General features: G+C 42.3%; 3 protein-coding genes and 31 non-coding genes across 34 annotated transcripts; 33 read left to right on the top strand and 1 right to left on the bottom strand.

Annotated features, from left to right (window-relative positions):
• The first annotated feature begins 1,457 nt into the window (after window positions 1–1,457).
• Window positions 1,458–6,906, top strand: syf2 (SYF2 pre-mRNA-splicing factor). Its single transcript, XM_086128146.1, has 7 exons — window positions 1,458–1,509; window positions 1,812–1,910; window positions 2,475–2,600; window positions 3,197–3,314; window positions 4,277–4,367; window positions 5,111–5,209; window positions 6,625–6,906. Exons 1-7 carry the CDS (start codon window positions 1,492–1,494, stop codon window positions 6,788–6,790), a joined length of 717 nt encoding a protein of 238 aa, XP_085984272.1. The 5' UTR covers window positions 1,458–1,491; the 3' UTR covers window positions 6,791–6,906.
• A 2,587-nt stretch (window positions 6,907–9,493) lies between these two features.
• On the bottom strand, window positions 9,494–13,730 carry rsrp1 (arginine/serine-rich protein 1). Its single transcript, XM_086126947.1, has 5 exons — window positions 13,511–13,730; window positions 12,187–12,707; window positions 11,918–12,096; window positions 10,200–10,274; window positions 9,494–9,846 (listed from the first exon to the last, which is right to left on the bottom strand). The coding sequence occupies exons 2-5, from the start codon at window positions 12,692–12,694 to the stop codon at window positions 9,688–9,690; spliced, it is 921 nt and encodes a 306-aa protein (XP_085983073.1). The 5' UTR covers window positions 12,695–12,707; window positions 13,511–13,730; the 3' UTR covers window positions 9,494–9,687.
• Window positions 13,731–14,124: 394 nt separating this feature from the next.
• mgst3b (microsomal glutathione S-transferase 3b) lies at window positions 14,125–27,107 on the top strand. The gene is made up of 4 exons (XM_086126948.1): window positions 14,125–14,429; window positions 14,561–14,683; window positions 14,895–14,967; window positions 26,748–27,107. Exons 1-4 carry the CDS (start codon window positions 14,304–14,306, stop codon window positions 26,846–26,848), a joined length of 423 nt encoding a protein of 140 aa, XP_085983074.1. The 5' UTR covers window positions 14,125–14,303; the 3' UTR covers window positions 26,849–27,107.
• Window positions 17,254–17,326, top strand: trnam-cau (transfer RNA methionine (anticodon CAU)). Its single transcript has one exon. It is a non-coding gene; the product is annotated as a tRNA-Met (tRNA).
• trnam-cau (transfer RNA methionine (anticodon CAU)) lies at window positions 17,696–17,768 on the top strand. The gene has a single exon. It is a non-coding gene; the product is annotated as a tRNA-Met (tRNA).
• On the top strand, window positions 17,902–17,974 carry trnam-cau (transfer RNA methionine (anticodon CAU)). Its single transcript has one exon. It is a non-coding gene; the product is annotated as a tRNA-Met (tRNA).
• trnam-cau (transfer RNA methionine (anticodon CAU)) lies at window positions 18,337–18,409 on the top strand. The gene has a single exon. It is a non-coding gene; the product is annotated as a tRNA-Met (tRNA).
• Window positions 18,786–18,858, top strand: trnam-cau (transfer RNA methionine (anticodon CAU)). The gene has a single exon. It is a non-coding gene; the product is annotated as a tRNA-Met (tRNA).
• On the top strand, window positions 19,000–19,072 carry trnam-cau (transfer RNA methionine (anticodon CAU)). The gene has a single exon. It is a non-coding gene; the product is annotated as a tRNA-Met (tRNA).
• On the top strand, window positions 19,220–19,292 carry trnam-cau (transfer RNA methionine (anticodon CAU)). The gene has a single exon. It is a non-coding gene; the product is annotated as a tRNA-Met (tRNA).
• trnam-cau (transfer RNA methionine (anticodon CAU)) lies at window positions 19,434–19,506 on the top strand. Its single transcript has one exon. It is a non-coding gene; the product is annotated as a tRNA-Met (tRNA).
• Window positions 19,659–19,731, top strand: trnak-cuu (transfer RNA lysine (anticodon CUU)). The gene has a single exon. It is a non-coding gene; the product is annotated as a tRNA-Lys (tRNA).
• Window positions 20,090–20,162, top strand: trnam-cau (transfer RNA methionine (anticodon CAU)). The gene has a single exon. It is a non-coding gene; the product is annotated as a tRNA-Met (tRNA).
• Window positions 20,304–20,376, top strand: trnam-cau (transfer RNA methionine (anticodon CAU)). Its single transcript has one exon. It is a non-coding gene; the product is annotated as a tRNA-Met (tRNA).
• trnam-cau (transfer RNA methionine (anticodon CAU)) lies at window positions 20,526–20,598 on the top strand. The gene has a single exon. It is a non-coding gene; the product is annotated as a tRNA-Met (tRNA).
• Window positions 20,740–20,812, top strand: trnam-cau (transfer RNA methionine (anticodon CAU)). Its single transcript has one exon. It is a non-coding gene; the product is annotated as a tRNA-Met (tRNA).
• On the top strand, window positions 20,960–21,032 carry trnak-cuu (transfer RNA lysine (anticodon CUU)). Its single transcript has one exon. It is a non-coding gene; the product is annotated as a tRNA-Lys (tRNA).
• Window positions 21,174–21,246, top strand: trnam-cau (transfer RNA methionine (anticodon CAU)). The gene has a single exon. It is a non-coding gene; the product is annotated as a tRNA-Met (tRNA).
• On the top strand, window positions 21,613–21,685 carry trnam-cau (transfer RNA methionine (anticodon CAU)). Its single transcript has one exon. It is a non-coding gene; the product is annotated as a tRNA-Met (tRNA).
• trnam-cau (transfer RNA methionine (anticodon CAU)) lies at window positions 21,835–21,907 on the top strand. The gene has a single exon. It is a non-coding gene; the product is annotated as a tRNA-Met (tRNA).
• Window positions 22,049–22,121, top strand: trnam-cau (transfer RNA methionine (anticodon CAU)). Its single transcript has one exon. It is a non-coding gene; the product is annotated as a tRNA-Met (tRNA).
• On the top strand, window positions 22,273–22,345 carry trnam-cau (transfer RNA methionine (anticodon CAU)). Its single transcript has one exon. It is a non-coding gene; the product is annotated as a tRNA-Met (tRNA).
• On the top strand, window positions 22,498–22,570 carry trnam-cau (transfer RNA methionine (anticodon CAU)). Its single transcript has one exon. It is a non-coding gene; the product is annotated as a tRNA-Met (tRNA).
• Window positions 22,712–22,784, top strand: trnam-cau (transfer RNA methionine (anticodon CAU)). Its single transcript has one exon. It is a non-coding gene; the product is annotated as a tRNA-Met (tRNA).
• Window positions 22,932–23,004, top strand: trnam-cau (transfer RNA methionine (anticodon CAU)). The gene has a single exon. It is a non-coding gene; the product is annotated as a tRNA-Met (tRNA).
• trnam-cau (transfer RNA methionine (anticodon CAU)) lies at window positions 23,146–23,218 on the top strand. Its single transcript has one exon. It is a non-coding gene; the product is annotated as a tRNA-Met (tRNA).
• Window positions 23,371–23,443, top strand: trnak-cuu (transfer RNA lysine (anticodon CUU)). The gene has a single exon. It is a non-coding gene; the product is annotated as a tRNA-Lys (tRNA).
• Window positions 23,585–23,657, top strand: trnam-cau (transfer RNA methionine (anticodon CAU)). The gene has a single exon. It is a non-coding gene; the product is annotated as a tRNA-Met (tRNA).
• On the top strand, window positions 23,810–23,882 carry trnam-cau (transfer RNA methionine (anticodon CAU)). The gene has a single exon. It is a non-coding gene; the product is annotated as a tRNA-Met (tRNA).
• Window positions 24,024–24,096, top strand: trnam-cau (transfer RNA methionine (anticodon CAU)). Its single transcript has one exon. It is a non-coding gene; the product is annotated as a tRNA-Met (tRNA).
• Window positions 24,246–24,318, top strand: trnam-cau (transfer RNA methionine (anticodon CAU)). The gene has a single exon. It is a non-coding gene; the product is annotated as a tRNA-Met (tRNA).
• trnam-cau (transfer RNA methionine (anticodon CAU)) lies at window positions 24,460–24,532 on the top strand. Its single transcript has one exon. It is a non-coding gene; the product is annotated as a tRNA-Met (tRNA).
• On the top strand, window positions 24,685–24,757 carry trnam-cau (transfer RNA methionine (anticodon CAU)). The gene has a single exon. It is a non-coding gene; the product is annotated as a tRNA-Met (tRNA).
• Window positions 25,561–25,633, top strand: trnam-cau (transfer RNA methionine (anticodon CAU)). The gene has a single exon. It is a non-coding gene; the product is annotated as a tRNA-Met (tRNA).
• Window positions 27,108–27,871: the final 764 nt, after the last annotated feature.

Here is a 27,871-nt window from a genome sequence, read left to right as displayed (position 1 = left end):
AAAAAAATAAAGAGCATCTTATCACTATTTACATGCGTTTTGGGAAGTGTGTGGCTTCACCATCAGTACAGTGGGCTGCATTCAAAGAAGGTTGGAAGTAGTGGGTGAGCCCTAAACACTAGCCCTGATCTTGCACCAAAGAGCACATGGAGGGGTTGAGGAAGAGGATTGCACTTTTCCCCGTTTTTTTTTTAATCATTTCATTTGGGTTCACACAAATGTTTAATTTCATTATAGTTATCTTTATTATAGTTATCTTTATAATCGTAAAACTGTCCCCAAACAGGCTTTATTACAGCTGTAACAGCATTCTACAATACATGCATGTAATACAGTATGCTCAGCCTAGTTCAGTCTATTCAGTCTTGATACACATAAGTTGACAAGTGTTTCATTTTTTTTCTGAAGTAAAGCACTTTATAGGCTATTTAATCTATGTATTGTCCTCTTTCAGTCGACATGTCCCCAGACAGGCTTTGTTTAACCCTTTCAGGGACAGCGGTTACTACAACGGACAGTTTATCGGGTTATCAGGTTACAGGTTATCATCATTGGTGCATGAAAGGGTTAATTTACAGCACTTTATATGTACACACTACAAGATAGTAGGCCAGTTCCATATGCTCATGTTCAGGCTATTAAGTGTTTCATAATTATTAAAAGTGTTAAAGTACAAAGAGGCCAAACTCTCAAATTTATTTCGGCCATGTGGTTTTGCTGCGATGCCATGAGAAATGTCCCTTATTTCCAGATCTGAAAGGTGGATATGTTGTAATAGACCAGAACCACAAACTATTGATCTGAATCGCCCTGGAACATTTTGAGGTCAGAGCGTGGGACAATCACATGAAGAGGTAGCTATCGTATGCCAGTTTTGAGCTTCATGATTATACCTCGTTGAGATAGGAGGGTAAAGTCATCAGTGAATTAATTCCATGTGTGCAGCCACAGCACACCTAAAAGAGCAACGATGCTGGCACATTGAGCTGCATGTTTGTGCAAAATGCCATACAATTACAACAAGCTTGCACACTCGTGTACAATGCCTACAATTGCAAGGGATCTGGGAAAAGAAAAATCTTGATTTAAAATGTGCTGTATTGCTATCACACGATTTGACACCTACAAAAAAAAGCAAACCTCATGAAGATCGGTTGATATATGAGTAAGTTACCACTTACTTCCAATGTCCAAGCATTGCCGCTGATGGAAACGTTGCCCCTGCCAAGATGGCCCCTACGTATGCATGGTTGTTAGCTAGTCTGCCAAACCGTGGTGGCGTGGGGGGGGGGGGGGGGGTCATTCTTTTTCTTTTTCAACGAACTTTATTGAAAACAACAAAGCTTTTCTGGCGTATCCATACCCTGGTACAAAAAACATATATATATATATATATATATATATATATACTGTATATAAAATCTAACTTTTAGAAAATATTGCGCAACATCCGTTCCACAACGTTCAGTTCTTCCGCTGCGTAGTGAGGTAATGGCGTCCGCTAGCGAGGTTCGTGTTTCCCTTTATGATAATATAAATTCAGTTGAATTTCTCAACCTGCCACTGCCTATACTTCTGCAGATTGTTCTTTGTAACGATAATGTGTCTATTCTCTTACACCATATGTTCGGAATTGATAATCATTGTAAAAGTTTGGTGTTCTGGCGACGTTGTTGTTATGCTAATGTCTTGTGAGCTAACGTCAAAATCCTCAAGACAATTTCTGTTTTGAAATGATTTACAATTGAATTACTTGACTTACTATTTATTAGAGTTATTTGATTCATTCCCTTTACAAATGTGACTTCTAGGAGAATACTACACCTACTGAGGGGGAGCTGACGGAAACCCTCGCGTCTTCGAAGAGAGAGGACAGACTACGAAAGTTCCGCGAGTTACATTTTAAACGGGTGGGACTAAACTCTTGTTTTAATTGTTTCTGTCTATTACAAATGTTGCATTGCGTCTTGATTTGTCATGTTTAGTCATTATTTAAAATGCATATCTGACATTTAACATACAAACCAGATGTAGCCCTTTTACATATTTTTTTCATACAATTTTAACCCGCCCCTTAAAGCCCCGCACCACTCCAAAGATTCTCCTGAAGAAATTGACTTATATACCAGAAAACACACGACAGGGAATTGGTCTTTATTGATAATTAGTGTTAAGCATTGGTTTTATTGGGAGAGAATCTCATCCACCGAGCAACTTTCTGCATTAAAACTCCAGTCCATCCTTATCTTAAACTTCCAACTGCATTTCCGATAAATATCACAGTGCAAAAAACCACGGGGGCAGTAGACCTTGAATTCATTGCCATCTAATCGGAGGGCACCAAGGGACATATTTTTTTCAGGGTGCCAAATTGAGAAAACTTGACGTTAATCTGAAACATATCAGGGACTTTACAATAATGTTTTCCTCCTTGCTATAGAGTCCTGAAAAGTGTTCTGTATCCTACTCCACAGAATGAAGCACGCAAACTCAATCACCAGGAAGTTGTTGAAGAGGATAAAAGGCTAAAGCTACCCTCAAACTGGGAGGCTAAAAAAGCCAGACTGGAGTGGGAACTTAATAAAGATGAAAAGAAGAAGGTATGTAACACACTAAAAGTACTAAAAAGTTGAAAATTGAGTCAAGTCCATAAATATGGGGATATAAATATTGGGGCATGGACAAAAATGTTAAGGCACATGTGCCTTAACTGCAGCATTTTGGCTTTATTTTGAGGGTGTTTACAGCCAAATCAGTTGAATACTGCCGGGATTACAACTGTTTGTATATGTATGCCTCCCACTTTTTAAGGAACCAAAAGTAATGGGACAAATTCACAATCATAAATAAAACCTTCACCTTTTGTACAATATTATGAAACAAACTACTGATAAAATTATCAAACCAAACCAGGTGATTATAAATGAAGTTATTTACAAATAACACATTTTTTTTCCAACGATCATCTCAATGTAAGATGTACAGTGGACCCGTACGAATTATATGTATAATACAATTGTATTGATCTTGCTGTCGTGCTCTGTGAGAACAAAACAATCAGGGGTGTTTGTGTGTGATTGTAATAACCACACAAAAGATGATTACTGTCTTCTAAACATGTTAATGTTTCTATTAACTTACATTTAGGTTGATTGAATTAAGGTCTGCTTTTTGTTTTTGTTTTGGTTTTTTTAAGGAATGTGCAGCCAGAGGGGAAGACTACCACAGAGTGAAACTCCTCGATATCACGGCTGATGATGCAGAGCGGTGGGAGAGAAAGAAAAAGAAGAAGAATCCTGACACAGGATTTGCAGGTTGGGGTTAAAAATCGTTTTGGTGTTCTTTGTTCCTCGATCTTAGATTCATGTCTGGCTATCGTCTTTGAGACGGTTTGCCATTGCAAACGAAACCTGACAAGAAATCAAGTAGCCCATTTCATTTAAGTGAACTTGTTTTATTATTCACAATTATGGTATGTCCAAATATTTTTTTTTTTGTTAGTAAAAATCTAATTTGTTCTTAAATGTCACTGTTAAAAATGCAATTCCAATGAAATAGAAAAACTGGGTGTCATTTTTATGTTCAGCGGAATTGTAGTTATCTGCTGAATGTAACTATTAAAGTAACTCGTACTCTAACTTAGGGGGGTCAGGTACCTTATCGTCGAGTTTTCACGAGCTCTCCCAATCAGTCTTTCCATCTTCCGATTGTAAACAGCCCTGCAATTGGACGTGTATGATGTCTTACTTGTTGTGATTGGTCGCCCCATCCAGGCCACGCCCCTTTCCGCTTTTTTCATCACTAGCCATTGCCATCCCTGATGGTTGTTCGTTCGTGGTTAGATCCATGTGCTTCATGTCTTTTGATCAACCGGTAACACATGATGGTAGCAGTACTCCACACTTAGGAATAAATGACCATGTCTGATCAGATTTAGCTGATGGCACATTGCTTTATCCATCTACATTCATACCAGGGTTAAACGTCACCTTTTGTGTTCGTCATAATGAGTTGTGGCGTATTTTGAAGGAATGTGGAAATTAATTTTTTTTTTCATTTGCCCATAATAGTCATAGTTTATGTTGGTGCATGAAACAACCTCACACTATTTCTGTACTAATTATTGTTCACACTTCAATCTGCTAAGAAGGCTTTGGCCTGTCATGTATGGCTACGATCAGATCACAAATGATCAGCACCGCACCTGGATGAGAGGCTACTTCCGGGAAACTCACGAAAATGTTCTTTCTGTCTCACACTAACACATCCGACCCAGGTTATGCTGAGGCCCAATTCAGGCAGTATCAGAGGCTCACCAAGCAGATCAGACCAGACATGCAAAACTATGAGAAACAGCGAGAGGAATGGTAAGTAAACTCAAGTCAACTTTATTCATAGAGCACTTCAAAACAACTATTGCTGCGTACAAACCAATAACAAAAACAACAATGAAATAGTCCAAGTACAGGCAACGCTATAAAACACTAAAGCAATGCCAAAACTCATGCCGAGTCTAAAATCATTGAAAGTTTCTTTTAAGATGAGAAAATGGGCAATATTTACATTTGTTCATTTGCATCGTAGATGTGTCAAGGGTAGACAGTGAAAATTTGAGGGGGAATGACATCTTGATTTTTGTTTCTCTGATGAAGAGGCACACGAGAATGATATACGAGCACATCTCTGCAATTATAAGCATATCGCGTCAAACATAATCAATCCCAAGGATTTTGCTTGGCTTAATCTGTTTAGCATTCATCCCATCACATGTGCACAAAGTACATCTTATACATAAATGACTGTACCCCAGTTTTGCCCTGGGGATAATTTCATCCAAACTAAAAGCTGTAATTTAAAGAATTTTCAACTCTGAATCTCTGGCACGCACACGAAGGTCAAGGAAGTGCCTGCAGGCTGTTCTTGCCTTTAAATGTTGCCGCATGCACAACCGTGAAGGATGCACCGACACATTTAGCCCCGAGTCACACTATCGTCTTTCAGCGGAATGACCAAAATCACAATGGTGGTATAGAGAAGCCCATTCAGATGTGCCGAAATGCTGATTAGCTCTGGCTCAGTATTTCTAATTTCTTTTGCACTTATCCCGCAGTGGTGAGGACTTCCACCCCACGTCCAATAGCTTGATCCACGGCACCCATGTCCCTTCCCAAGAGGGCATTGACCGCATGGTGGAAGATGTCGAAAAACAGTAAGTTCCAGTCAAAAGATGACAAAAGAGATGACTTCCTCCCAACATTACTCTGATGCTGGCTGTTGACTGCACATATCTACCTTTCGACTGAATAGTTATTAGGAACGGCTCGCTGCAATTTATATTCCAACCCCCAAAAATCATTTCAATCAATCCCAATGAGATGATTCATTCTATTTAATACTCCCAAACTAGAGCAATGCTGCTTAAATACTTTGTGTTTTGTGAAATAAATACTTTCATAATTAATGATTAAAAAAGAAAAGAAAAACAAAGTACAGTATTGCATGCACAAAATAAATGTTTCAGAAAAATGAACTGTACACAGTACAGAATGCAATATAAAATATAGATATAAGCATATATGCAACTGCTTATATCCCAAAACGGGTCAGGGCAAGGAACAATGAAAAGACCATAAATAAAAACGAACATGTCTTCCTGCATAGTGTAGAAAAGTGGTTTTCCGAGGTGGCAAGAAGTATTTTCCAAAGAAGGTGCCATTTAGCAATACTCTCACCTCTGACGCACTCATTAAATGATGATTGGCGCATTTCTAAGACATTTTGTCTTCTTTTTTTGTGGCGCCAATTTAATAATGTTTGCATAAGTATGCACACCCTCCTATAAATTGGATGTGGCTTTGTTCAGAATTAAACAATGTCGTTGAAACTCATGTTAAATTGCCTCAGATTAACCCCAAATGACTTTCTGATTTTGTAGTTGGCTTTAGGTTTGTCTAGCGCAAACACCATCCCGCTGGTCCATATAATAGTACCGATCCAAAACATTATAACAACCTTCAAAACCCATTCCAGCAATTGTAAATGAACAACTTGGTCAGAAGCCCATTTTAAATTCAATCAAAATAATTATTTAAATGGAAATTACATTTTTAAAAGGCAGTTCATTTGAATTTTTAAAAATCTAGTTTTTTTTTAAAGAATTGGATTAAAATAAACCTTTTGTGGGGGGGGGGGGGTACAACACAGTGCAATGAGATTAATAGTTTGATCAAAAAGTCAAAAAGATAATACTCAGATTAGTCACTTCGTCATATATAGTTTTTCTTTTTTTTAAAGTTGTTTTTCAATGTAATATGTCTTTATTTGGTACACATGTTCACATTTGTGTCCATAAGGCTCCAACAGGTCTGACCAGCAGTTATCTAACACGGTAAATGCCAACACACTTGCCTGTGGATGAAACCTTTCGGCTATTTTAGTCATCCCGTCAGCCGACGTTTACTTTGGTTAGCCACACACCCAAGTGCAAAACACTGCTGCTCCCCTTTCAGATCCTTGCAGATTGATCAGATTATAGTTTACCATTGTAACTCCTCTGACAAAACCGGAGTTTTATCAGTGGTTTGTGGAATCAACCACTAACCTGCTGTCTTTTCTGTTGTGCAGGATCGAAAAGCGTGCCAAATATAGCCGTCGAAGGGCCTACAACGATGACGCGGACATCGATTATATTAACGAGAGGAACGCCAAATTCAACAAGAAAGCTGAACGGTTCTATGGAAAATACACAGCAGAGATTAAGCAGAACCTGGAGAGAGGCACTGCTGTTTAAGTTCCCTCTGAGTCAACAATTCTTGCAATTGAGCAGTGTATTGCTAGTCTTGTATACGTGTATCTTGTATCTATGATGTATCCATTAAATTTCATGTTTGTACAGTTTAAGAATAACATTATGAGTATTCTCACCCTTATTTTTAAAGTACCCGGTATACCATTTTCAGCAATTCTTCAGTAGAGAACATGAGTTGTGTGTGTGTGTGTGTGTGTGTGTGTGTGTGTGTGTGTGTGTGTGTGTGTGTGTGTGTGTGTGTGTGTGTGTGTGTGTGTGTGTGTGTGTGTGTGTGTGTGTGTGTGTGTGTGTGTGTGTGTGTGTGTGTGTGTGTGTGTGTGTGTGTGTGTGTGTGTGTGTGTGTGTGTGTGTGGTCTCATGACAGTGACATTTTGAGCGTGAGAAATATCCACCATCAAGGCACATTAAACCTCGAGGCTTGTTGGCTAACGAATGCTCGCTGACAATGTGTTTGAAGTAGGTGCACTGTGGTAAGGAGCAACAAGGGCGTAATTCAATTGATTATCATCTATCCCATCTCTGTCTGACCAACTTGCCTGAAGCAGCTACAGCCTTGTGACTGGCCAGAAGATTAATGGCAAGCCATTCCCATGCACGCCCCCTCCCCTCCCAATACACTTCCCCCTCTTCATCTAAATGTCTGATTTTTATAGCACAGTGCCCTCTACAGGGGCGCATTAAGTTGCCTGGAGTTGATTTTCTTCCGAAATGTTATTGAGATCATCCATTCATCCATTATCTGAACTGCTTTAGCCTCACGAGGGTCGCGGGCATGCGAGAGCCTCTCGCAGCTCACTTCAGGCACCAAACAGGGTACACCCTGAACTGGTTGTCAGCCAATTGCAGGGCAAACATTGACGAACAACCGTTCACATTCACAATCACATATGAGGACAATTTTTGTTCTGTAAAATGCCATGCATGTTTTTGGAATGTGGGAGGAAACCGGAGTACCAGAAGAAAACCCACGCAGTCACGAGGCGAACATGCGAACTCCATACAGGAAAGACTGAGCTGGAATTGAATCCTACACCTCTGCACTGAAGCTGATCGAATAATTTAAGCAACAAAGTACACCTCACTGGTACTGAACCCCAATTTTAAAACCAGACCTGAATTACAGGGAGGCTTCTTTACAGGGGTTGTCAGCCAATCGCAGCGCACACATAGACGAACAACCTTTCATTCCACATTCACACCAAAGGAGAATTTAGAATGTTCCTTTAACATGCCATGCGTGATTTTGGAATGTGGGAGGAAAGAGGAGGTGAACGTGCCAAGCCAATCGACTACCGTGCCGACGTGACATGTTTTAATACATGACATGTATTAGCATAGAACAGTAATCTTTTTGTTTTTAATCTACCTAAAAAAATTGCACTCGCTGCGATGGCCATGTCATCCGCCTACCCCAGGAACACCCAACCAGCCCCATCTTGGCCTTCAAACCCCAGCAAGCTGGCTGGAGACGACCCAGAGGTGCCCCCCACACTTGCAGCTGGACGTAATGGCCCTGGACCTTGGGGTCTGCAGTGTGACCCTGGCACAAGCTCAACATCTTGCCTACAATAGACCCAGATGGAGAGACCTGGTTGCATTGGTTTGTTCTACGCGCCATGTAGTGTAAAAGGAAAGACCTAAAAAAATAACTGTCAGCTCACATTGAACAGTTATCAGATAATAAGAGATGGGTCACAAGGTGGAAACAAATCAGACACGATGGAAAATGCCAAGAGTGTAAAATGACACGCAAACATGTTTGACAATTGTATCTGCCCTAACTCTTAAATATGATAAAACAGCGACATTTTGTGGACATGTTAAAAACTGCAATTCAAGTCAACCCAACTATGTTTCCAAAGCACTTCAAAACCACCACCGCTGCAAATAAAGTGCTGTACATAGAGCAAAAAGAAATCATACGACAATAAAGACGGTTAAAATAATACATGAATCATCAAGACATTTTTTAAAAAATGCACAAAAACTGGTCTTAAGTTCTATCTTAATTTACTTCATATCACCGTTAGCGAAGCAGTCACCAAACCATGATGCCCCCACCCCATCCTACTGTTGTTTTTTAAATTTGGACAACAGTGGCTTCCTCCATGGTATCTTCCAATGACATATACACATTCTTGTTGGTTTACTTCTGTCCAATAAAGATGTTTGCAAATTCATCCCTTCATTTTCTAATCCGTGCATCCTCACTAAGGGTTGCCAGCATGCTGGAGACTATCCCGGCTGTCATCGGGCAGTAGGCAAGGTTCAATCAATTCTCAGTAGGCAAGGTTCACCCTGAATTGGTTGCCAGCCAATCGCGGGACACACTGACGAACAACCATTCACGCTCACAATCACATCTCGGGACAATTTAGGGTGTTCCATTAACCTGCCATGCATATTTCTGGAATGTGAGAGGAAACCGGAGAACCCAGAAAAAACCCACACAGGCACAGGGAGAACATGCAAACTCCACACAGTACTTCTGCACCGTGAGACGGACGCGCCACCCTAGGAATGGGTCAAAGGCAGGTGAGTAAATATACTTTTGGTATTATTGTGTCTCTGCAAAGCGTCAGTGTGCCTTACTGTGTACCATTCTCATATGTTCACTTTAGGGGGTTGGAGCCCGATATGTTTCATGCAAAATAACAGTCTATTGTTGAAAGAATGGACACAAAGTTTGTTTCCATCAATAAATATTTTATTTGAACAGCAAAAATACAGGAGTAGGGAAAGGAAATAATCCCACCTGAATGATTTCTTCACTTCTTCCAATTTAAATCATCTGAAAGAAAATGTCACTATAAAATGACTGAAAATATGTACAAATTATTTACAGTATATGTGCAGCGTCCTCTTGGTTGTGGTCCATCCTATCGTGACTTGTTGCGCTCTTGTTTACGCGGCCTGGCAGACTGGCTCGACATGACTGGGACCCAGTGGCCATAGGGCTTCCTGCTTTCATAGCTGTCCACTCTGGCTGTTACCTTTGCACCAATCTGCAGCACTGTGCTTGGTTTTGCCACACAATTCTGGGGAAAGAAGATGGGATAACATGCTTTAAAAACATATTTAATGCAATACTATCAGAAGCCACGATAGCTTTATGCAGTTTGTATTTTGAAAAGTATATTTAGGAAAACTTTAAAAAATTGATAAAAAGTTCAATGGTTCAAATAAAATCAGACTGCACAGTTCAATACAAATTGTATATTAGTAAGCTCAAAAACAGACTTTCCCCCCCCAAAAAAATGTGCATTTCGAGTTAAATACAACTGAACTGGACTTTGCCAGTGATACTTTGGCATACCACAAGAGAAAGCTGAGAATCGCTGCTCTAAAATGTGACGGGTGAGCTTTGTCCAAAAAATCCGTGGTCACTTACATTGATGCTGAAAGTGATGGTTTTTGGTTTTGCGGCCACCTTTGGGCTGGTGATAGCGGCCTCTGCTTCGTTGCTCTGTTTCATAAAGACAAGAATAGCACAACTTAATAAGACTTGAGTAGAACAAGCGTTGAGCTTTTTGCTTTCACTAATAGACTCAATCTAGCTTTTGACAGTACAGTAATTGTATAGAAAACACTTGTAGTGCAGAAAAACACATGCACATTTACTCTCACTGTTACAGCCAACTTCTCAGCAGACGCCTCATGTACCAACTTATCTTTGGCATATGGAGACGACTTCTTCATCTGGTTATAGTTCTCTTGACAGGAATAGTCATTATAAAGCACACGCCCGCACTCCATCAGCAAGTGGTGGATTCTGCTAAATAACGATGACCCATTTCAACTGCAAACCATAGATACATTTGTCATGTCAACACAGTACTGCCTGTAGAACGCAGTATATCAGTCCTCTAATTTGCTTGTGCTGTGTGTACAGTTCTGTGTGTTTCATTTACATATGTCCTAATCCAGGTACAGAATAGATAACGCAGAAGAATCATCTGTCAACCTTTCACGCAAACTTATTGTCGTCACCCAAGTCACATGACAGCCTTTTATTCCCAGGTGCCGATGAGTGAAGACCACTGTCATGTTATCTATGAAGACAGGAATAAATACAGAAAGTATGTGCATTCCCTCAGGGTTCCAAAATGTCAACACAAGACAGAGGAAATACATCACAAAACAGACTCCTGTATTGACTGTCTGGTAAATAGTGTTGCCGTACACACGTCAGATGGACAGTTGCTTTTGTTTCAAATATATTGCCAATGCGGCCAATGCAAAAATGAGTCAAAATGACCCATCAAAATCATAACACTAACGGTTTAACTATAGATCTTCGTAGGCCATGATATACATTTGCTGATATTTATGTTTCACTTCTACCTTTGCCTCTTGACGTATTTTGGTTGATGTAATGAGGCAATTCAATTTTTAATACTGTATCGAACGCTATGTTCACACTGCAGGGCATGATGCCCAATTCTGATATTTTGTGGGGGTGGGGGGGAAAAAACTGGTTCACATTACAAAAACAAATATGAACGGAATAGATCGGTGAAGTGACACACAAAACACCAGGTCACTTGGCGCGGTGTTTCTATACAGTATGTAAATATGGTCCTGCATGTGGGGGGCTCATTTCGGATTGCCAGAGAAGTTGGGTTGGAGTAGGTAGAAATATTTTGGGAAAATGCTCGACTCTATTTGCTTATTTCTTGGAGTCGTCTATTTAAAATACTGTCCGTCAAGTTATTGCTGTGCAAAACAAATGCATTGTCGGCGTCGCTCAATTACTAATGTCACGACAAATGACCACTTCAAGCTTCATCTGCAAAGTGGGATTAAACTCAAATATATTTTTTAACACTGTTACTCCAGCCAAATTTTCAACTACATAGATGAGTATGAGTAGTCTCCCAAGCATTTTGCCCACCCTCTGTGGAACGCATATTTGCCTTTTGATGATGTGTAAGGACGATGAGCACCACGTGAGTGTTCATACCGCAGAGAAAAATAAATGAAGATACATGTCGCATATATGAGGGAAACCTGCAGTGTGAACATAGCCTTATTATCACTTACTCGCTCCACAGTGATGACCAATCCTAATCAGGGGTGAGTGACACAGTCAGAAGGGCAGACACCCACCTTTGATGGTGTCTTCTCAGGGTATGGTCTCACCCTTTTCTCAGACTGGGGTGGAACACATTGGGGCTCCTCCAGCTGCTCTGACAGGATCGGTTTCACACTCTCGGGAAGCTCCAATTTCTCCACTCCCAGCAACTTCATGGCGTTGTTTTTTGCAGCTTTGAGAAGTTCTCTTTTATCTGAGGGAATACAAGTGAAGCTACAATCAGCGTGTGTATTATTGTTAGCAGAATGGAAATGTTCCTTAAATTTTGCTTGTTCAGAATTACCTTCCAAGCTCAAGCTGACTGAACCTCCTGAAGATCTTGAGGGGCTTCTATTGGCTCTTGACGGTGATCTGGGAAACCTGTTCAAACGAGCCTGAGCCCTACTGCATCTCCTCCCACCAAGTGGAGACCTAGAGCGGGACCTGGAACTGGAGCGTCTATGGTGCCTGTGATACCTGTCCAGTGAGGGTGAGCGGCTGTAGGATCGAGAGTGTGCCCTGTGGCGGCGTGCAAGGTGGCGACGGCCCCGGCTGTGTCTTCGATGGCTGCGACAGCGGGAATGTCTGTGGCAGCGAGGATGAGAGCGGGACCTGGAACGGGAGGAGGAACCACCGCTGGATGATGACAACCTGTCGCGCCCCCTCTCGCTCCCAAAAGAGGAGGAAGGGCTGCTCTCATAACTATTCCTGGAGTAGTAGGATGAGGGGCTGCTCTGATCAAAAATCCTGCTCAGGCTATCACTCTGGTGAACATGAGCCATTGCTAGGTGAGCGTGTTTTCCCTTGGTCATGGTCTTGCACAAGCTGGAACAAAACCAAAAAATACTGATTAAGGACAACACGGCAGTTTCCCAAAGCTATTTTACACTTCATTGTTCGTGGCCCTGCTCGGTTGCAATTCACATCCTTGATGTAGTACCATGTTGTGAAGCAACATCGACTGGAGGGGACAGCGTAATTAGCAACAAGAACAGGATGCCTATATAATATGATTTTTTGTTCCCACTCAGCAAAGACAGAGATTTGCTTGCGTGTTTTGTTGTAGACTGCCCATCTACCAACAGACAAATCTAATAGTCAAAACGTCAACTGGGAACTCAAACCTAGAAATTAGAGCGAACGCGTACTTTTGAAAAGGGTCAAACGTTGAGATGTCTTCAAAGTGTGTGGGAGTACGAAGACCACACAACATGTTTCGTAAAATTTAATTGCTATCACAGCAATCGACGGGTTTTCACTGGGTGCAAAGAACCTATTCCCCTCGTCAAACTGGGGTTTCACTGCTCTCCAAAATGGGTCAAATGGGAGATATTAGTAAACGAGTAAACATTGTTCAAGTCTAACACAAACACTACCATGTTCATTTTTTAAACCACGTATGCTTTATAACTTGTTTTCTTGTCCAGTCCACAAGAGCAATGGCGTCGTTACGTAACGAAAGCGGACTGGAAAATTCTAGCTCACGCAAGTTAGCAATAGCTGTCGCTCTGACGCGGCATGGTTTATTTGTCCTGAACAGATCGCGACTACCCCAAGACGAAATCATACAACCGTTTCGACACTTACAAATTCAAATGATTAGAAAAACGATCCTTTGAGGAACTTACCAGTTAGACTGTCGCTTGAGTTGAGTTGAAACAGTATCAGGGTAACGACGTTAACAAACGCACAATATGTTTTGTCTTTTACAAAGTAATTGAGGAATATGGAGATTATGAAATGTCGTTTGCGTGTTAAAAACCTACGATCCCTCTCGTTGTCGTCTTACAGTTGAAATGAGGTAGAGTAAGTGGTCCAAGGAGTTTACAGCGCTTCTGGAAAATTCCAGTCACGTGATTCTCCTTTGTAACGCCCTCTCTGGCCGTAAGGCCGAAAGCATTCAAAGCTTCGTCATTCAAAATAAACAGGGCGCCACTCCAGAACAGTTTTGTATCCGCTTAACACAAGCATGAGGACGTTTATAAATATTTCATCTGCAAACATTGCCCTTTTACAGTGAAAAATAGTGCTGTGTGAACAGGAAGTTCTGAACTGTTCAAGTCATTAAACGCGAGCAAAGATCACGATATTGTGCAATCCTTGAATTCACCTAATAATGTGAGGAATGTAAACGTCACAAGACGTGTCTGAGCGGCTTGGACAAACCACAAAATAAGGGTGGTGCCATTATATTGTCGATGGAAATCTCGCGATAAGGCAAACTATGCTGATCCCTCGCGATATTTTAGGCACAAAGTACGCTGCGCGCTATGTTCACAGGCAATCCAAAGGTTATGTCTGATCTCGCGATTATTTGTATAACCGACTCAAATAGCTGCGTGAGCGCGATAATTGTTCATTTACTCCCAGTCTCGGATCTTTTCTGTACGACTTGGCAACGAAGCTAACAATTGCTCAGAGATGGACATTCTGACTGTTTTGCCCTCCGATTTTGGATATGTCATATTCATTTACCTTTACAGTTGGATAATGCTGGCTTATCTAGCTGTCAAAGTTGGAGCTGCCAGGAAGAAGTATGGCGTTAAGGTAGTGGTGTTTTCATTTCAATGGACTGTGTTGAGCGAATAACAACAGACTTTGCACGTGTTGCTTGTTTTTTTTGAAGAATCGATGTGTGTTTATTTTCCAATAAAATAATTGTCACGTATATTGTACAGTATCCAACAATGTACAGTGACAAGGAGCAAGTTTTCAACTGCATCCAGAGAGCCCATCAGAACACTCTTGAGGTGTATCCTCAGTGGCTTGTTTTCCAGACCATCGCTGCCCTCGTCTATCCGGTATGTTTTATTTTAATTCATTTATTATATTTGTCAGAATGGTTTCTCAAAACGTTAGCCTTGTAGAATGGGCAAAAGTTATCTTGGCTCTTTGACATGAATATAATGATAACGGTACCACCCTCGGGAGCCAAAAGCACTGTCACAATGACGAAGCACATTTTTAATTACCTGTATGATAAGAATCTTTTTGCTGTTTCTCGATCCTCAGTTATCAGCGTCAGTACTAGGAGCCATTTGGGTGACCAGTCGGTTTTCCTATGCCTGGGGTTATTATACTGGAGGTAAGACTGACGTTTGTTCTATAAAATAAGGATCAAACACGTCAATTTGACCTCAAGATCACAGCATTGATGCAGGCACCAAGAAAAAATAATATCGAGGGAATGTCTATTTATTTCCAAACTTTGCTTCAAAAAATGGATCAATACTAGTTCACAACACAAAAAGTGAACTATTTCAAGACTTTAATAGTTTTGTTTTTGATCATCTTGGCAGAAAAATACAACAATTAAAAATCTGGTGTTTCACAAAATGGTGTTCACAAAGTTACACGATCATGACAAAGAACCCTATGTCCCAATCTTGTCAGCCATCTAACTCTAAATAGCGAAAGAGGGGTTCAACTTCAGAGTGCAGAGGTCATGGGTTCTATTCCAGATTTGGCCTTCCTGTGTGATGTTTGCATGTTCTCCCTGTGCTTGCGTGGGTTTTCTCCGGGTACTGCGGTTTCCTCCCACATTCCAAAAACATACACAGCAGGTTAATGGAACACTCTAAATTGTCCCTTGGCGTGATTGGGAGCACAAATGGTTGTTCGTCTGTGTGCCCTGCGATTGGCTGATAACTAGTTCAGGGTGTGCCCAGCCTACTGCCTGAAGACAGCTGGGATTGGCTCCAGCACACCCGCAATCCTTGTGAAGATAAGCGGATTAGAAAATGGATGTTTGTGATCATTTTGACAAATTTTTGAAGGTTTACAGAAAATTGAGTTTTGTAGCTATACAAGCAAGCCTTAACCCTTTTCTTTCATTCGAAAAAAAAGTCAAATTCAACCTTTTACCATTGTTTAGCAGACAGCAGTTGAACATTGGTAAGTTTCTGGAAAATACAAATTTTCCCCAAACATTCAGAGAAAAAGAGCTTTTTGTGAAAGGATGAATTTCAAGCAGAAGGTGCAATGTTTTTGCAATTGTGATACAGTACCTCAAATATCTAAACAAATTAAAGATTTTCCAACTAAGTAACATAACACAAAAAATGTTGGTTGCAAAATAACAGTTTATTGCAAAAAAACAAAACACAGCACTGATGCATGAACTATGCATGAACTTTTCATGAACGTTGAACTTTATTCATGTTTTCACCACGACACTGCTATTGAACACCACATCGCCATGCGTGTTGGATCGCTGTACTGAATACACACGCACACTCACACAACGTGCGGCCCAAGATCTGACCAAAGTCACTGCTGCCATTTAATGGTGATTTATTACAGTGAAATAATTCCCAAAGCCTTGATACTTACTGAGGAGCAGCGCGAAGCCTATTCATTTATATTTAATAACAAAACACCAATAATGTAATTTTACATTTTGGTATCAAATGAGTTAAGAATAAGTAGGAAATGTGGCCGGAAAAGGTATACAAGTGACACGAATGATCGCAGCAACGGTGAATCAGAAATCTTTGGGTGCTTCATAAGGAGCAGACTGAGGCTGGTGTCAATTCATCAAGAACCACCACATACAGATGTCGACACGACATGGGCGACAGCGAAAGAACATGCCGTGCTACTCTTGAACCAAAAGCAACATCAGAAGCATCTGTGGTAATAAGAAAAAGTACAATGTATGTTGGCAAGTGGTCCCAAATCCTCTTTTCAGAAGAAAGTATGTTTTGCGTTTTATTTGAAAATCAAGGTCCCAGAGCACATGTGCCCAAGTCTGGTCCTTGAGAGCCCCTGTCCAGCTTGTTTTAGTTGTATGTTGGGGGAGACATCTCAAGGACCAGATGAAGACAGCCCTGTACCAGAGTCTGAAAGAATACTGGGATATCACAAAAGTCAACCTGCTTAAATACAAGAGAGTGAGAGTTTGAAAAACAGAGTCAATTTTTTGACGATCCATCGATGTGTGTTCAGGCAGCTGTTTGGTGTGTCTTTAATCAGACTTGGTTGGTTGGTCATGAGTTCGATCCTCATGTGGGGCATAGCAGTCTTTTCCCAAACGTCTTCAGTTAAAGTTGGTTTTCGCCACTTGGACATGAACATGTGAATGGCCCATTCTCGTTTCCTTCTCCTTGATGCATATTGCCTTACATTCGATACTTTTGTGTACATGTGGCTTCGTTAGTGCAGTAGGTAGTGCATCAGTCTCATAATCTGAAGGTCATGAGTACAACCCTCATACGGGCATGGCAGTCTTTTCCCGAACCTCTTCAATAAAAAGTGTTTTTCGCCACTTGGACATGAGCACACGTCTGGCCCACAGAGTCAATTCTCCATTTTACTTTCCCTTCTCCTTCATCCATATCGTCTTACATTCGTTACTTTTGCTAACCATGTGGCCTCGTTAGCGCAGTAGGTAGCGCGTCAGTCTCATAATCTGAAGGTCATGAGTTCAACCCTCATACGGGGCATGGCAGTCTTTTCCCTAACCTCTTCAATGAAAAACGTTTTTCGCCACTTGGACATGAGCACGCGTCTGGCCCATAGAGTCACTTCTCCATTTCATTCCCCTTCTCCTTCATCCATATCGCCTTACGTTCATTACTTTTGCTAATCGTGTGGCCTCGTTAGCGAGTAGGTAGCGTGTCAGTCTCATAATCTGAAGGTCATGAGTTCAACCCTCATACGGGGCATGGCAGTCTTTTCCCGAACCTCTTCAATGAAAAATGTTTTTTCGCCACTTGGACATGAGCACGCGTCTGGCCCATTGAGTCAATTCTGCGCTTGCCTTTCCCTCCTCCTTCATATTGCCTTACATTCTATACGTTTGTGAACATGTGGCCTCGTTAGCACAGTAGGTAGTGCATCAGTCTCATAATCTGAAGGTCATGAGTTCAACCCTCATACGGGGCATGGCAGTCTTTTCCCAAACCTCTTCAGGAAAAATAGTTTTTCGCCACTTGCACACGTGTCTGGCTCACTCACACCTCGTTCCCTTCTCCTTGATCCATATCACCTTACATTTCTTACTTATGCTCACCATATGGCCTCGTTAACGCAGTAGGTAGCGCGTCAGTCTCATAATCTGAAGGTCATGAGTTCAACCCTCATACGGGGCATGGCAATTTTTTCCCTAACCTCTTCAATGAAAATTTTTTTTCGCCACTTGGACATGAGCCTGCATCTGGCCCATAGAGTCAATTCTCCATTTCACTTTCCCCTTCCCCTTCATCCATATCACCTTACATTCGTTACTTTTGCTAACCATGTAGCCTCCTTAGCGCAGTGGGTAGTGCGTCAGTCTCATAATCTGAAGGTCATGAGTTCAACCCTCATACGGCGCATGGCAGTATTTTCCCAAACCTCTTCAGGAAAAATTGTTTTTCGCCACTTGCACACGTGTCTGGCTCATTGACTCACACCTCGTTCCCTTCTCCTTGATCCATATTGCCTTACATTTGTTACTTATGCTAAACATATGGCCTCGTTAGCGCAGTAGGTAGCGCGTCAGTCTCATAATCTGAAGGTCATGAGTTCAACCCTCATACGGGGCATGGCAGTTTTTTCCCGAACCTCTTCAATGAAAAATGTTTTTCGCCACTTGGACATGAGCACGCGTCTGGCCCACAGAGTCAATTCTCCATTTTCCTTTCCCTTCTCCTTCATCCATATCGCCTTACATTCGTTACTGTTGCTAATCATGTGGCCTCGTTAGAGCAGTAGGTAGTGCGTCAGTCTCATAATCTGAAGGTCATGAGTTCAACCCTCATACGGGGCATGGCAGTTTTTTCCCTAACCTCTTCAATGAAAAATGTTTTTCGCCACTTGGACATGAGCACGCGTCTGGCCCATAGAGTCACTTCTCCATTTCACTTTCCCCTTCTCCTTCATCCAAATCGCCTTACATTCATTACTTTTGCTAATCATGTGGCCTCGTTAGCGCAGTAGGTAGCGTGTCAGTCTCATAATCTGAAGGTCATGAGTTCAACCCTCATACGGGGCATGGCAGTCTTTTCCCAAACCTCTTCAGGAAAAATTGTTTTTCGCCACTTGCACACAAACAGGTGCCTGGCTCATTGACTCTGCTCGTTCCCTTCTCCTTGATCCATATTTGCTTACATTCGTTACTTATGATAACCATGTGGCCTCGTTAGCGCAGTAGGTAGCGCGTCAGTCTCATAATCTGAAGGTCATGAGTTCAACCCTCATATGGGGCATGGCAGTCTTTTCCCGAACCTCTTCAATGAAAAATGTTTTTCGCCACTTGGACATGAGCACGCGTCTGGCCCATAGAGTCACTTCTTTCACTTTCCCTTCTCCTTCATCCATATCGCCTTACATTCATTACTTTTGCTAATCATGTGGCCTCGTTAGCGCAGTAGGTAGCGTGTCAGTCTCATAATCTGAAGGTCATGAGTTCAATCCTCATACGGGGCATGGCAGTCTTTTCCCAAACCTCTTCAGGAAAAATTGTTTTTCGCCACTTGCACACAAACAGGTGCCTGGCTCATTGACTCTGCTCGTTCCCTTCTCCTTGATCCATATTGCCTTACAGTCGTTACTTATGATAACCATGTGGCCTCGTTAGCGCAGTAGGTAGCGCGTCAGTCTCATAATCTGAAGGTCATGAGTTCAACCCTCATACGGGGCATGGCGGTCTTTTCCCGAACCTCTTCAATGAAAAATGTTTTTCGCCACTTGGACATGAGCACGCATCTGGCCCATAGAGTCACTTCTCCATTTCACTTTCCCCTTCTCCTTCATCAAAATCGCCTTACATTCTTTACTTTTGCTAATCATGTGGCCTCGTTAGCGCAGTAGGTAGCGTGTCAGTCTCTTAATCTGAAGGTCATGAGTTCATCCCTCATACGGGGCATGGCAGTCTTTTCCCAAACCTCTTCAGGAAAAATTGTTTTTCGCCACTTGCACACAAACAGGTGCCTGGCTCATTGACTCTGCTCGTTCCCTTCTCCTTGATCCATATTGCCTTACATTCGTTACTTATGATAACCATGTTAGCGCAGTAGGTAGCGCGTCAGTCTCATAATCTGAAGGTCATGAGTTCAACCCTCATACGGGGCATGGCGGTCTTTTCCCGAACCTCTTCAATGAAAAATGTTTTTCGCCACTTGGACATGAGCACGCGTCTGGCCCATAGAGTCACTTCTCCATTTCACTTTCCCCTTCTCCTTCATCCAAATCGCCTTACATTCATTACTTTTGCTAATCATGTGGCCTCGTTAGCGCAGTAGGTAGCGTGTCAGTCTCATAATCTGAAGGTCATGAGTTCAACCCTCATACGGGGCATGGCAGTCTTTTCCCAAACCTCTTCAGGAAAAATTGTTTTTCGCCACTTGCACACAAACAGGTGCCTGGCTCATTCACTCTGCTCGTTCCCTTCTCCTTGATCCATATTTGCTTACATTCGTTACTTATGATAACCATGTGGCCTCGTTAGCGCAGTAGGTAGCGCGTCAGTCTCATAATCTGAAGGTCATGAGTTCAACCCTCATACGGGGCATGGCAGTCTTTTCCCGAACCTCTTCAATGAAAAATGTTTTTCGCCACTTGGACATGAGCACGCGTCTGGCCCATAGAGTCACTTTTTTGTCACTTTCCCTTCTCCTTCATCCATATCGCCTTACATTCATTACTTTTGCTAATCATGTGGCCTCGTTAGCGCAGTAGGTAGCGTGTCAGTCTCATAATCTGAAGGTCATGAGTTCAATCCTCATACGGGGCATGGCAGTCTTTTCCCAAACCTCTTCAGGAAAAATTGTTTTTCGCCACTTGCACACAAACAGGTGCCTGGCTCATTGACTCTGCTCGTTCCCTTCTCCTTGATCCATATTGCCTTACATTCGTTACTTATGATAACCATGTGGCCTCGTTAGCGCAGTAGGTAGCGCGTCAGTCTCATAATCTGAAGGTCATGAGTTCAACCCTCATACGGGGCATGGCGGTCTTTTCCCGAACCTCTTCAATGAAAAATGTTTTTCGCCACTTGGACATGAGCACGCGTCTGGCCCATAGAGTCACTTCTTTCACTTTCCCTTCTCCTTCATCCATATCGCCTTACGTTCATTACTTTTGCTAATCATGTGGCCTCGTTAGCGCAGTAGGTAGCGTGTCAGTCTCTTAATCTGAAGGTCATGAGTTCATCCCTCATACGGGGCATGGCAGTCTTTTCCCAAACCTCTTCAGGAAAAATTGTTTTTCGCCACTTGCACACAAACAGGTACCTGGCTCATTGACTCTGCTTGTTCCCTTCTCCTTGATCCATATTGCCTTACATTCGTTACTTATGATAACCATGTGGCCTCGTTAGCGCAGTAGGTAGCGTGTCAGTCTCATAATCTGAAGGTCATGAGTTCAACCCTCATACGGGGCATGGCAGTCTTTTCCCCAACCTCTTCAATGAAAAATGTTTTTCGCCACTTGGACATGAGCACGCGTCTGGCCCATAGAGTCACTTCTCCATTTCACTTTCCCCTTCTCCTTCATCCAAATCGCCTTACATTCATTACTTTTGCTAACCATGTGGCCTTGTTAGCGCAGTAGGTAGCGTGTCAGTCTCATAATCTGAAGGTCATGAGTTCAACCCTCATACGCGGCATGGCAGTCTTTTCCCAAACCTCTTCAGGAAAAATTGTTTTTCGCCACTTGCACACAAACAGGTGCCTGGCTCATTGACTCTGCTCGTTCCCTTCTCCTTGATCCATATTGCCTTACATTCGTTACTTATGATAACCATGTGGCCTCGTTAGCGCAGTAGGTAGCGCGTCAGTCTCATAATCTGAAGGTCATGAGTTCAACCCTCATACGGGGCATGGCAGTCTTTTCCCGAACCTCTTCAATGAAAAATGTTTTTCGCCACTTGGACATGAGCACGCGTCTGGCCCATAGAGTCACTTCTTTGTCACTTTCCCTTCTCCTTCATCCATATCGCCTTACATTCATTACTTTTGCTAATCATGTGGCCTCGTTAGCGCAGTAGGTAGCGTGTCAGTCTCATAATCTGAAGGTCATGAGTTCAACCCTCATACGGGGCATGGCAGTCTTTTCCCAAACCTCTTCAGGAAAAATTGTTTTTCGCCACTTGCACACAAACAGGTGCCTGGCTCATTGACTCTGCTCGTTCCCTTCTCCTTGATCCATATTGCCTTACATTCGTTACTTATGCTAAACATATGGCCTCGTTAGCGCAGTAGGTAGCGCGTCAGTCTCATAATCTGAAGGTCATGAGTTCAACCCTCATACGGGGCATGGCAGTTTTTTCCCGAACCTCTTCAATGAAAAATGTTTTTCGCCACTTGGACATGAGCACGCGTCTGGCCCACAGAGTCAATTCTCCATTTTCCTTTCCCTTCTCCTTCATCCATATCGCCTTACATTCGTTACTGTTGCTAATCATGTGGCCTCGTTAGAGCAGTAGGTAGCGCGTCAGTCTCATAATCTGAAGGTCATGAGTTCAACCCTCATACGGGGCATGGCAGTTTTTTCCCTAACCTCTTCAATGAAAAATGTTTTTCGCCACTTGGACATGAGCACGCGTCTGGCCCATAGAGTCACTTCTCCATTTCACTTTCCCCTTCTCCTTCATCCAAATCGCCTTACATTCATTACTTTTGCTAATCATGTGGCCTCGTTAGCGCAGTAGGTAGTGTGTCAGTCTCATAATCTGAAGGTCATGAGTTCAACCCTCATACGGGGCATGGCAGTCTTTTCCCAAACCTCTTCAGGAAAAATTGTTTTTCGCCACTTGCACACAAACAGGTGCCTGGCTCATTGACTCTGCTCGTTCCCTTCTCCTTGATCCATATTTGCTTACATTCGTTACTTATGATAACCATGTGGCCTCGTTAGCGCAGTAGGTAGCGCGTCAGTCTCATAATCTGAAGGTCATGAGTTCAACCCTCATACGGGGCATGGCAGTCTTTTCCCGAACCTCTTCAATGAAAAATGTTTTTCGCCACTTGGACATGAGCACGCGTCTGGCCCATAGAGTCACTTCTTTCACTTTCCCTTCTCCTTCATCCATATCGCCTTACATTCATTACTTTTGCTAATCATGTGGCCTCGTTAGCGCAGTAGGTAGCGTGTCAGTCTCATAATCTGAAGGTCATGAGTTCAATCCTCATACGGGGCATGGCAGTCTTTTCCCAAACCTCTTCAGGAAAAATTGTTTTTCGCCACTTGCACACAAACAGGTGCCTGGCTCATTGACTCTGCTCGTTCCCTTCTCCTTGATCCATATTGCCTTACAGTCGTTACTTATGATAACCATGTGGCCTCGTTAGCGCAGTAGGTAGCGCGTCAGTCTCATAATCTGAAGGTCATGAGTTCAACCCTCATACGGGGCATGGCGGTCTTTTCCCGAACCTCTTCAATGAAAAATGTTTTTCGCCACTTGGACATGAGCACGCATCTGGCCCATAGAGTCACTTCTCCATTTCACTTTCCCCTTCTCCTTCATCAAAATCGCCTTACATTCTTTACTTTTGCTAATCATGTGGCCTCGTTAGCGCAGTAGGTAGCGTGTCAGTCTCTTAATCTGAAGGTCATGAGTTCATCCCTCATACGGGGCATGGCAGTCTTTTCCCAAACCTCTTCAGGAAAAATTGTTTTTCGCCACTTGCACACAAACAGGTGCCTGGCTCATTGACTCTGCTCGTTCCCTTCTCCTTGATCCATATTGCCTTACATTCGTTACTTATGATAACCATGTGGCCTCGTTAGCGCAGTAGGTAGCGCGTCAGTCTCATAATCTGAAGGTCATGAGTTCAACCCTCATACGGGGCATGGCGGTCTTTTCCCGAACCTCTTCAATGAAAAATGTTTTTCGCCACTTGGACATGAGCACGCGTCTGGCCCATAGAGTCACTTCTCCATTTCACTTTCCCCTTCTCCTTCATCCAAATCGCCTTACATTCATTACTTTTGCTAATCATGTGGCCTCGTTAGCGCAGTAGGTAGCGTGTCAGTCTCATAATCTGAAGGTCATGAGTTCAACCCTCATACGGGGCATGGCAGTCTTTTCCCAAACCTCTTCAGGAAAAATTGTTTTTCGCCACTTGCACACAAACAGGTGCCTGGCTCATTGACTCTGCTCGTTCCCTTCTCCTTGATCCATATTTGCTTACATTCGTTACTTATGATAACCATGTGGCCTCGTTAGCGCAGTAGGTAGCGCGTCAGTCTCATAATCTGAAGGTCATGAGTTCAACCCTCATACGGGGCATGGCAGTCTTTTCCCGAACCTCTTCAATGAAAAATGTTTTTCGCCACTTGGACATGAGCACGCGTCTGGCCCATAGAGTCACTTCTTTGTCACTTTCCCTTCTCCTTCATCCATATCGCCTTACATTCATTACTTTTGCTAATCATGTGGCCTCGTTAGCGCAGTAGGTAGTGTGTCAGTCTCATAATCTGAAGGTCATGAGTTCAATCCTCATACGGGGCATGGCAGTCTTTTCCCAAACCTCTTCAGGAAAAATTGTTTTTCGCCACTTGCACACAAACAGGTGCCTGGCTCATTGACTCTGCTCGTTCCCTTCTCCTTGATCCATATTGCCTTACATTCGTTACTTATGATAACCATGTGGCCTCGTTAGCGCAGTAGGTAGAGCGTCAGTCTCATAATCTGAAGGTCATGAGTTCAACCCTCATACGGGGCATGGCGGTCTTTTCCCGAACCTCTTCAATGAAAAATGTTTTTCGCCACTTGGACATGAGCATGCATCTGGCCCATAGAGTCACTTCTCCATTTCACTTTCCCCTTCTCCTTCATCCAAATCGCCTTACATTCATTACTTTTGCTAATCATGTGGCCTCGTTAGCGCAGTAGGTAGCGTGTCAGTCTCATAATCTGAAGGTCATGAGTTCAACCCTCATACGGGGCATGGCAGTCTTTTCCCAAACCTCTTCAGGAAAAATTGTTTTTCACCACTTGCACACAAACAGGTGCCTGGCTCATTGACTCTGCTCGTTCCCTTCTCCTTGATCCATTTTGCCTTACATTCGTTACTTATGATAACCATGTGGCCTTGTTAGCGCAGTATGTAGTGCATCAGTCTCACAATCTGACGGTCATGAGTTCAACCCTCATACGGGGCATGGCAGTCTTCTCCCAAACCTCTTCAGTTAAAATTGGTTTTCGCCACTTGCACACGAACACGTGTCTGGCTCATTGAGTCAGTTCTCGTTCCCTTCTCCTTGATCCATATTGCCTTACATTCGTTACTTTTGCGAACCATGTGTCCTCGTTAGTGCAGGAGGTAGCGTGCCAGTCTCATAATCTGAAGGTCATGAGTACAACCCTCATACGGGCATGGCAGTCTTTTCCCGAACCTCTTCAATGAAAAGTGTTTTTCGCCACTTGGACATGAGCACACGTCTGGCCCATAGAGTCAATTCTCCATTTTACTTTCCCTTCTCCTTCATCCATATCGTCTTACATTCGTTACTTTTGCTAACCATGTGGCCTCGTTAGCGCAGTAGGTGGTGCGTCTGTCTCATAATCTGAAGGTCATGAATTCAACCCTCATACGGGCATGGCAGTCTTTTCCCTAACCTCTTCAATGAAAAATGTTTTTCGCCACTTGGACATGAGCACGCGTCTGGCCCATAGAGTCACTTCTCCATTTCACTTTCCCTTCTCCTTCATCCATATCACCTTACATTCATTACTTTTGCTCATCATGTGGCCTCGTTAGCGCAGTAGGTAGTGCGTCAGTCTCATAATCTGAAGGTCATGAGTTCAACCCTCATACGGGGCATGGAAGTCTTTACCAATGTGCTTTTAAACTGATATTTTCAAGTTGTTTTTTTTTTTAATGAAACAATCTTCACTGTTGCAGTAAACCTGGCATTAAAAAATGTGAGCCTTGGTTTTGAATTGAGCATTCTCGTCTTTCATTCGCTAATTTTACCGTCACTTCGGCCTCATTTTCGCAGTAGGTCGCTCGTCAGATTTGTATTCTGAACGTCATGACTTCAACCCTCATTTCGGGCATCGCTGTTTTTTTCAGTTAAAATTGGTTTCAGCCAAGTGTACATCAACCCTTGTAAACTTCATTCAGTTGATTCTCAGCTTTGTTTTCCCACCTCCTGTATCCCTACCTTAAACACGGGATAGTGACAGTGTAAAAAGCTGGTATAAATCAGACAGTGTTCTTGGGAAGTATTTTATTTGGTCGTATTTACATTTTAATGCTGTCTTGGTTGGCAGTTGGTCATCTGTAAATAAGTCAGGCCACTCACCAGATCGGCCAACTTCCTTGCTCCCCATTCTCCACGCCTCCTCCTTTCGGCTCCATGCTGGCAGGTATTAGAAGCTGGCTGTTTTGTCCCTCTTGGTACTCACAGACTACAATGATATTGTCGTACATTGTTTTTCCTTGACCACGCGTTGGGTATGTGGCTGTGCTTCTGCTGCACATGATGTAATCAGTTATTGATGGCTTTTTGTAGGTCGCATGAAATTTGTGAATTAGTGGATTTTTTTCATGTTCGCGTCCTTCTGCCATATTCCTCAAATTGAAACAAATAAAGGCTTGAAATATTTCACTTTGTCTGTGGTGCACTACTTCAAGATTCCAGTTTAACTTTCTGAAACAAATTATTGAAATAAATTGACTTTCCCACAATATTCTCATTTTTGCCACCCACCTGTATATACTTTCTCAAACTGGCTGAAGACTAAACTTGACATGGTAATTCATTGAGTAAAAGTTCAGAATACAAACCCAAATAAAACCTACTATTACAAAAAGTGACTTTAATGTTTTGGTGCATAAGACCCTTCATCCCTTCTCATAGTCATTGTTCCACCAGTAAAGTTTAAAAAAAAGAAGTCAATTAAAATGTGAAATTCTGTGTGTTTTATAACAGATCCTGCTAAGAGAATGAATGGTGCCTATGGCTACATCGGATACCTCGGAGTCATCGGTCTGTCCATATGTGTTGCATTGCAATTTCTTCAAGTTTTTTAAGATCATTGTCCAAAACAAAGATCACGCTTATCTTTTCCCACGTGATTGCAATGTTCTCAGTTATATAATGGCATGTTTGGACATGAATCGCCCTGATATTAGTTGGCAGCATTACTTAAACTACAACTGCTGTGGAAATTACATTTCATATTAAAATCAAGATGCAATGTTTTGGTTATGTCTGTCACCACGATTTATCTTCTTTCATCCAGGATTCTCACCTGTATTCTGACTAACACAATAAAAAAAGAAAATGGTTCCCCTGTTGGTTGTGAATATACTCATTTGTCCATGTCATTGAATTCTCTGGTCGTTGAATCCACTGCAACTTGCCTGTTAATGTTTTTTTAGAAGCCATTTTGCCTCTCATCCTTGCAGGCTTCATCAGTTCATGTTCAGAGATTACGATTGATTATTTGTTGTTCATCTACACCAGCATGTTTCATGAAAGGCAGAAGAATGAAATGTTCTACATGATGGCAGACCATGCAGAGGGGACAATAACTCTATGTATCCACAATTCATACAACAGAAAAAGTAATGGCTTTGTGATTACATCAGCTTTGAGTTCAGTTTTGTCATTCACTGGCAGCAGCCAAGTAAAAATAGATTTTTGACTTATAGCTGTCAGTGGCAGTGAATGAGTGAATTTATTCACGGCCAGCTGAGTAAAAATGGATCTTTGACATCTACAGCTTTTGCTGTCGGTGAATGCATTAAAAAGACCCAGATTTCACAGTGAGTAAGTGAATCTGTGAGTAAATTGAGACATCCTCATTTTATTTAGCGGTATGCTGTGACGATCTTATGTAAAATGGGTGCATGAGATAAGAGACACATACATAATAATTGCACAATTCGCCATTATGGGACAAATTAAGGTTATCTAATCCAAATTCTAAACGGGAAAAATTGGCCTACGGGATCAAAGGGTGGAGACCAGTTAGTTTGCATCTTGAGTGCAAGCAAATGTTTCCTTCAGCAAGTCACAAAACCCCTATCTATGGACGTAACAGTTTACGA

Source organism: Hippocampus guttulatus, chromosome 13, assembly GCF_054856545.1.
Source record: "Hippocampus guttulatus isolate MCC_2025c chromosome 13, RoL_Hgut_1.0, whole genome shotgun sequence".
NCBI classification, from domain to species: domain Eukaryota; kingdom Metazoa; phylum Chordata; class Actinopteri; order Syngnathiformes; family Syngnathidae; genus Hippocampus; species Hippocampus guttulatus.
This window is presented reverse-complemented; position numbering and strand designations above follow the sequence as displayed.

Coding starts and splice junctions, on each gene's coding strand:
- syf2 (XM_086128146.1), top strand. Junction 2,601..3,196: donor ATAAAGATGAAAAGAAGAAG/GTATGTAACACA, acceptor GGTTTTTTTAAG/GAATGTGCAGCCAGAGGGGA. Junction 5,210..6,624: donor GTGGAAGATGTCGAAAAACA/GTAAGTTCCAGT, acceptor TCTGTTGTGCAG/GATCGAAAAGCGTGCCAAAT.
- rsrp1 (XM_086126947.1), bottom strand. CDS start 12,694: ATGACCAAGGGAAAACACGCTCACCTAGCAATGGCTCATGTTCACCAG. Junction 12,097..12,186: donor AGTCAGCTTGAGCTTGGAAG/GTAATTCTGAAC, acceptor GTATTCCCTCAG/ATAAAAGAGAACTTCTCAAA. Junction 10,275..11,917: donor CTGAGAAGACACCATCAAAG/GTGGGTGTCTGC, acceptor TTTATGAAACAG/AGCAACGAAGCAGAGGCCGC.
- mgst3b (XM_086126948.1), top strand. CDS start 14,304: ATGGACATTCTGACTGTTTTGCCCTCCGATTTTGGATATGTCATATTC. Junction 14,684..14,894: donor TCGCTGCCCTCGTCTATCCG/GTATGTTTTATT, acceptor CTCGATCCTCAG/TTATCAGCGTCAGTACTAGG. Junction 14,968..26,747: donor CTGGGGTTATTATACTGGAG/GTAAGACTGACG, acceptor GTTTTATAACAG/ATCCTGCTAAGAGAATGAAT.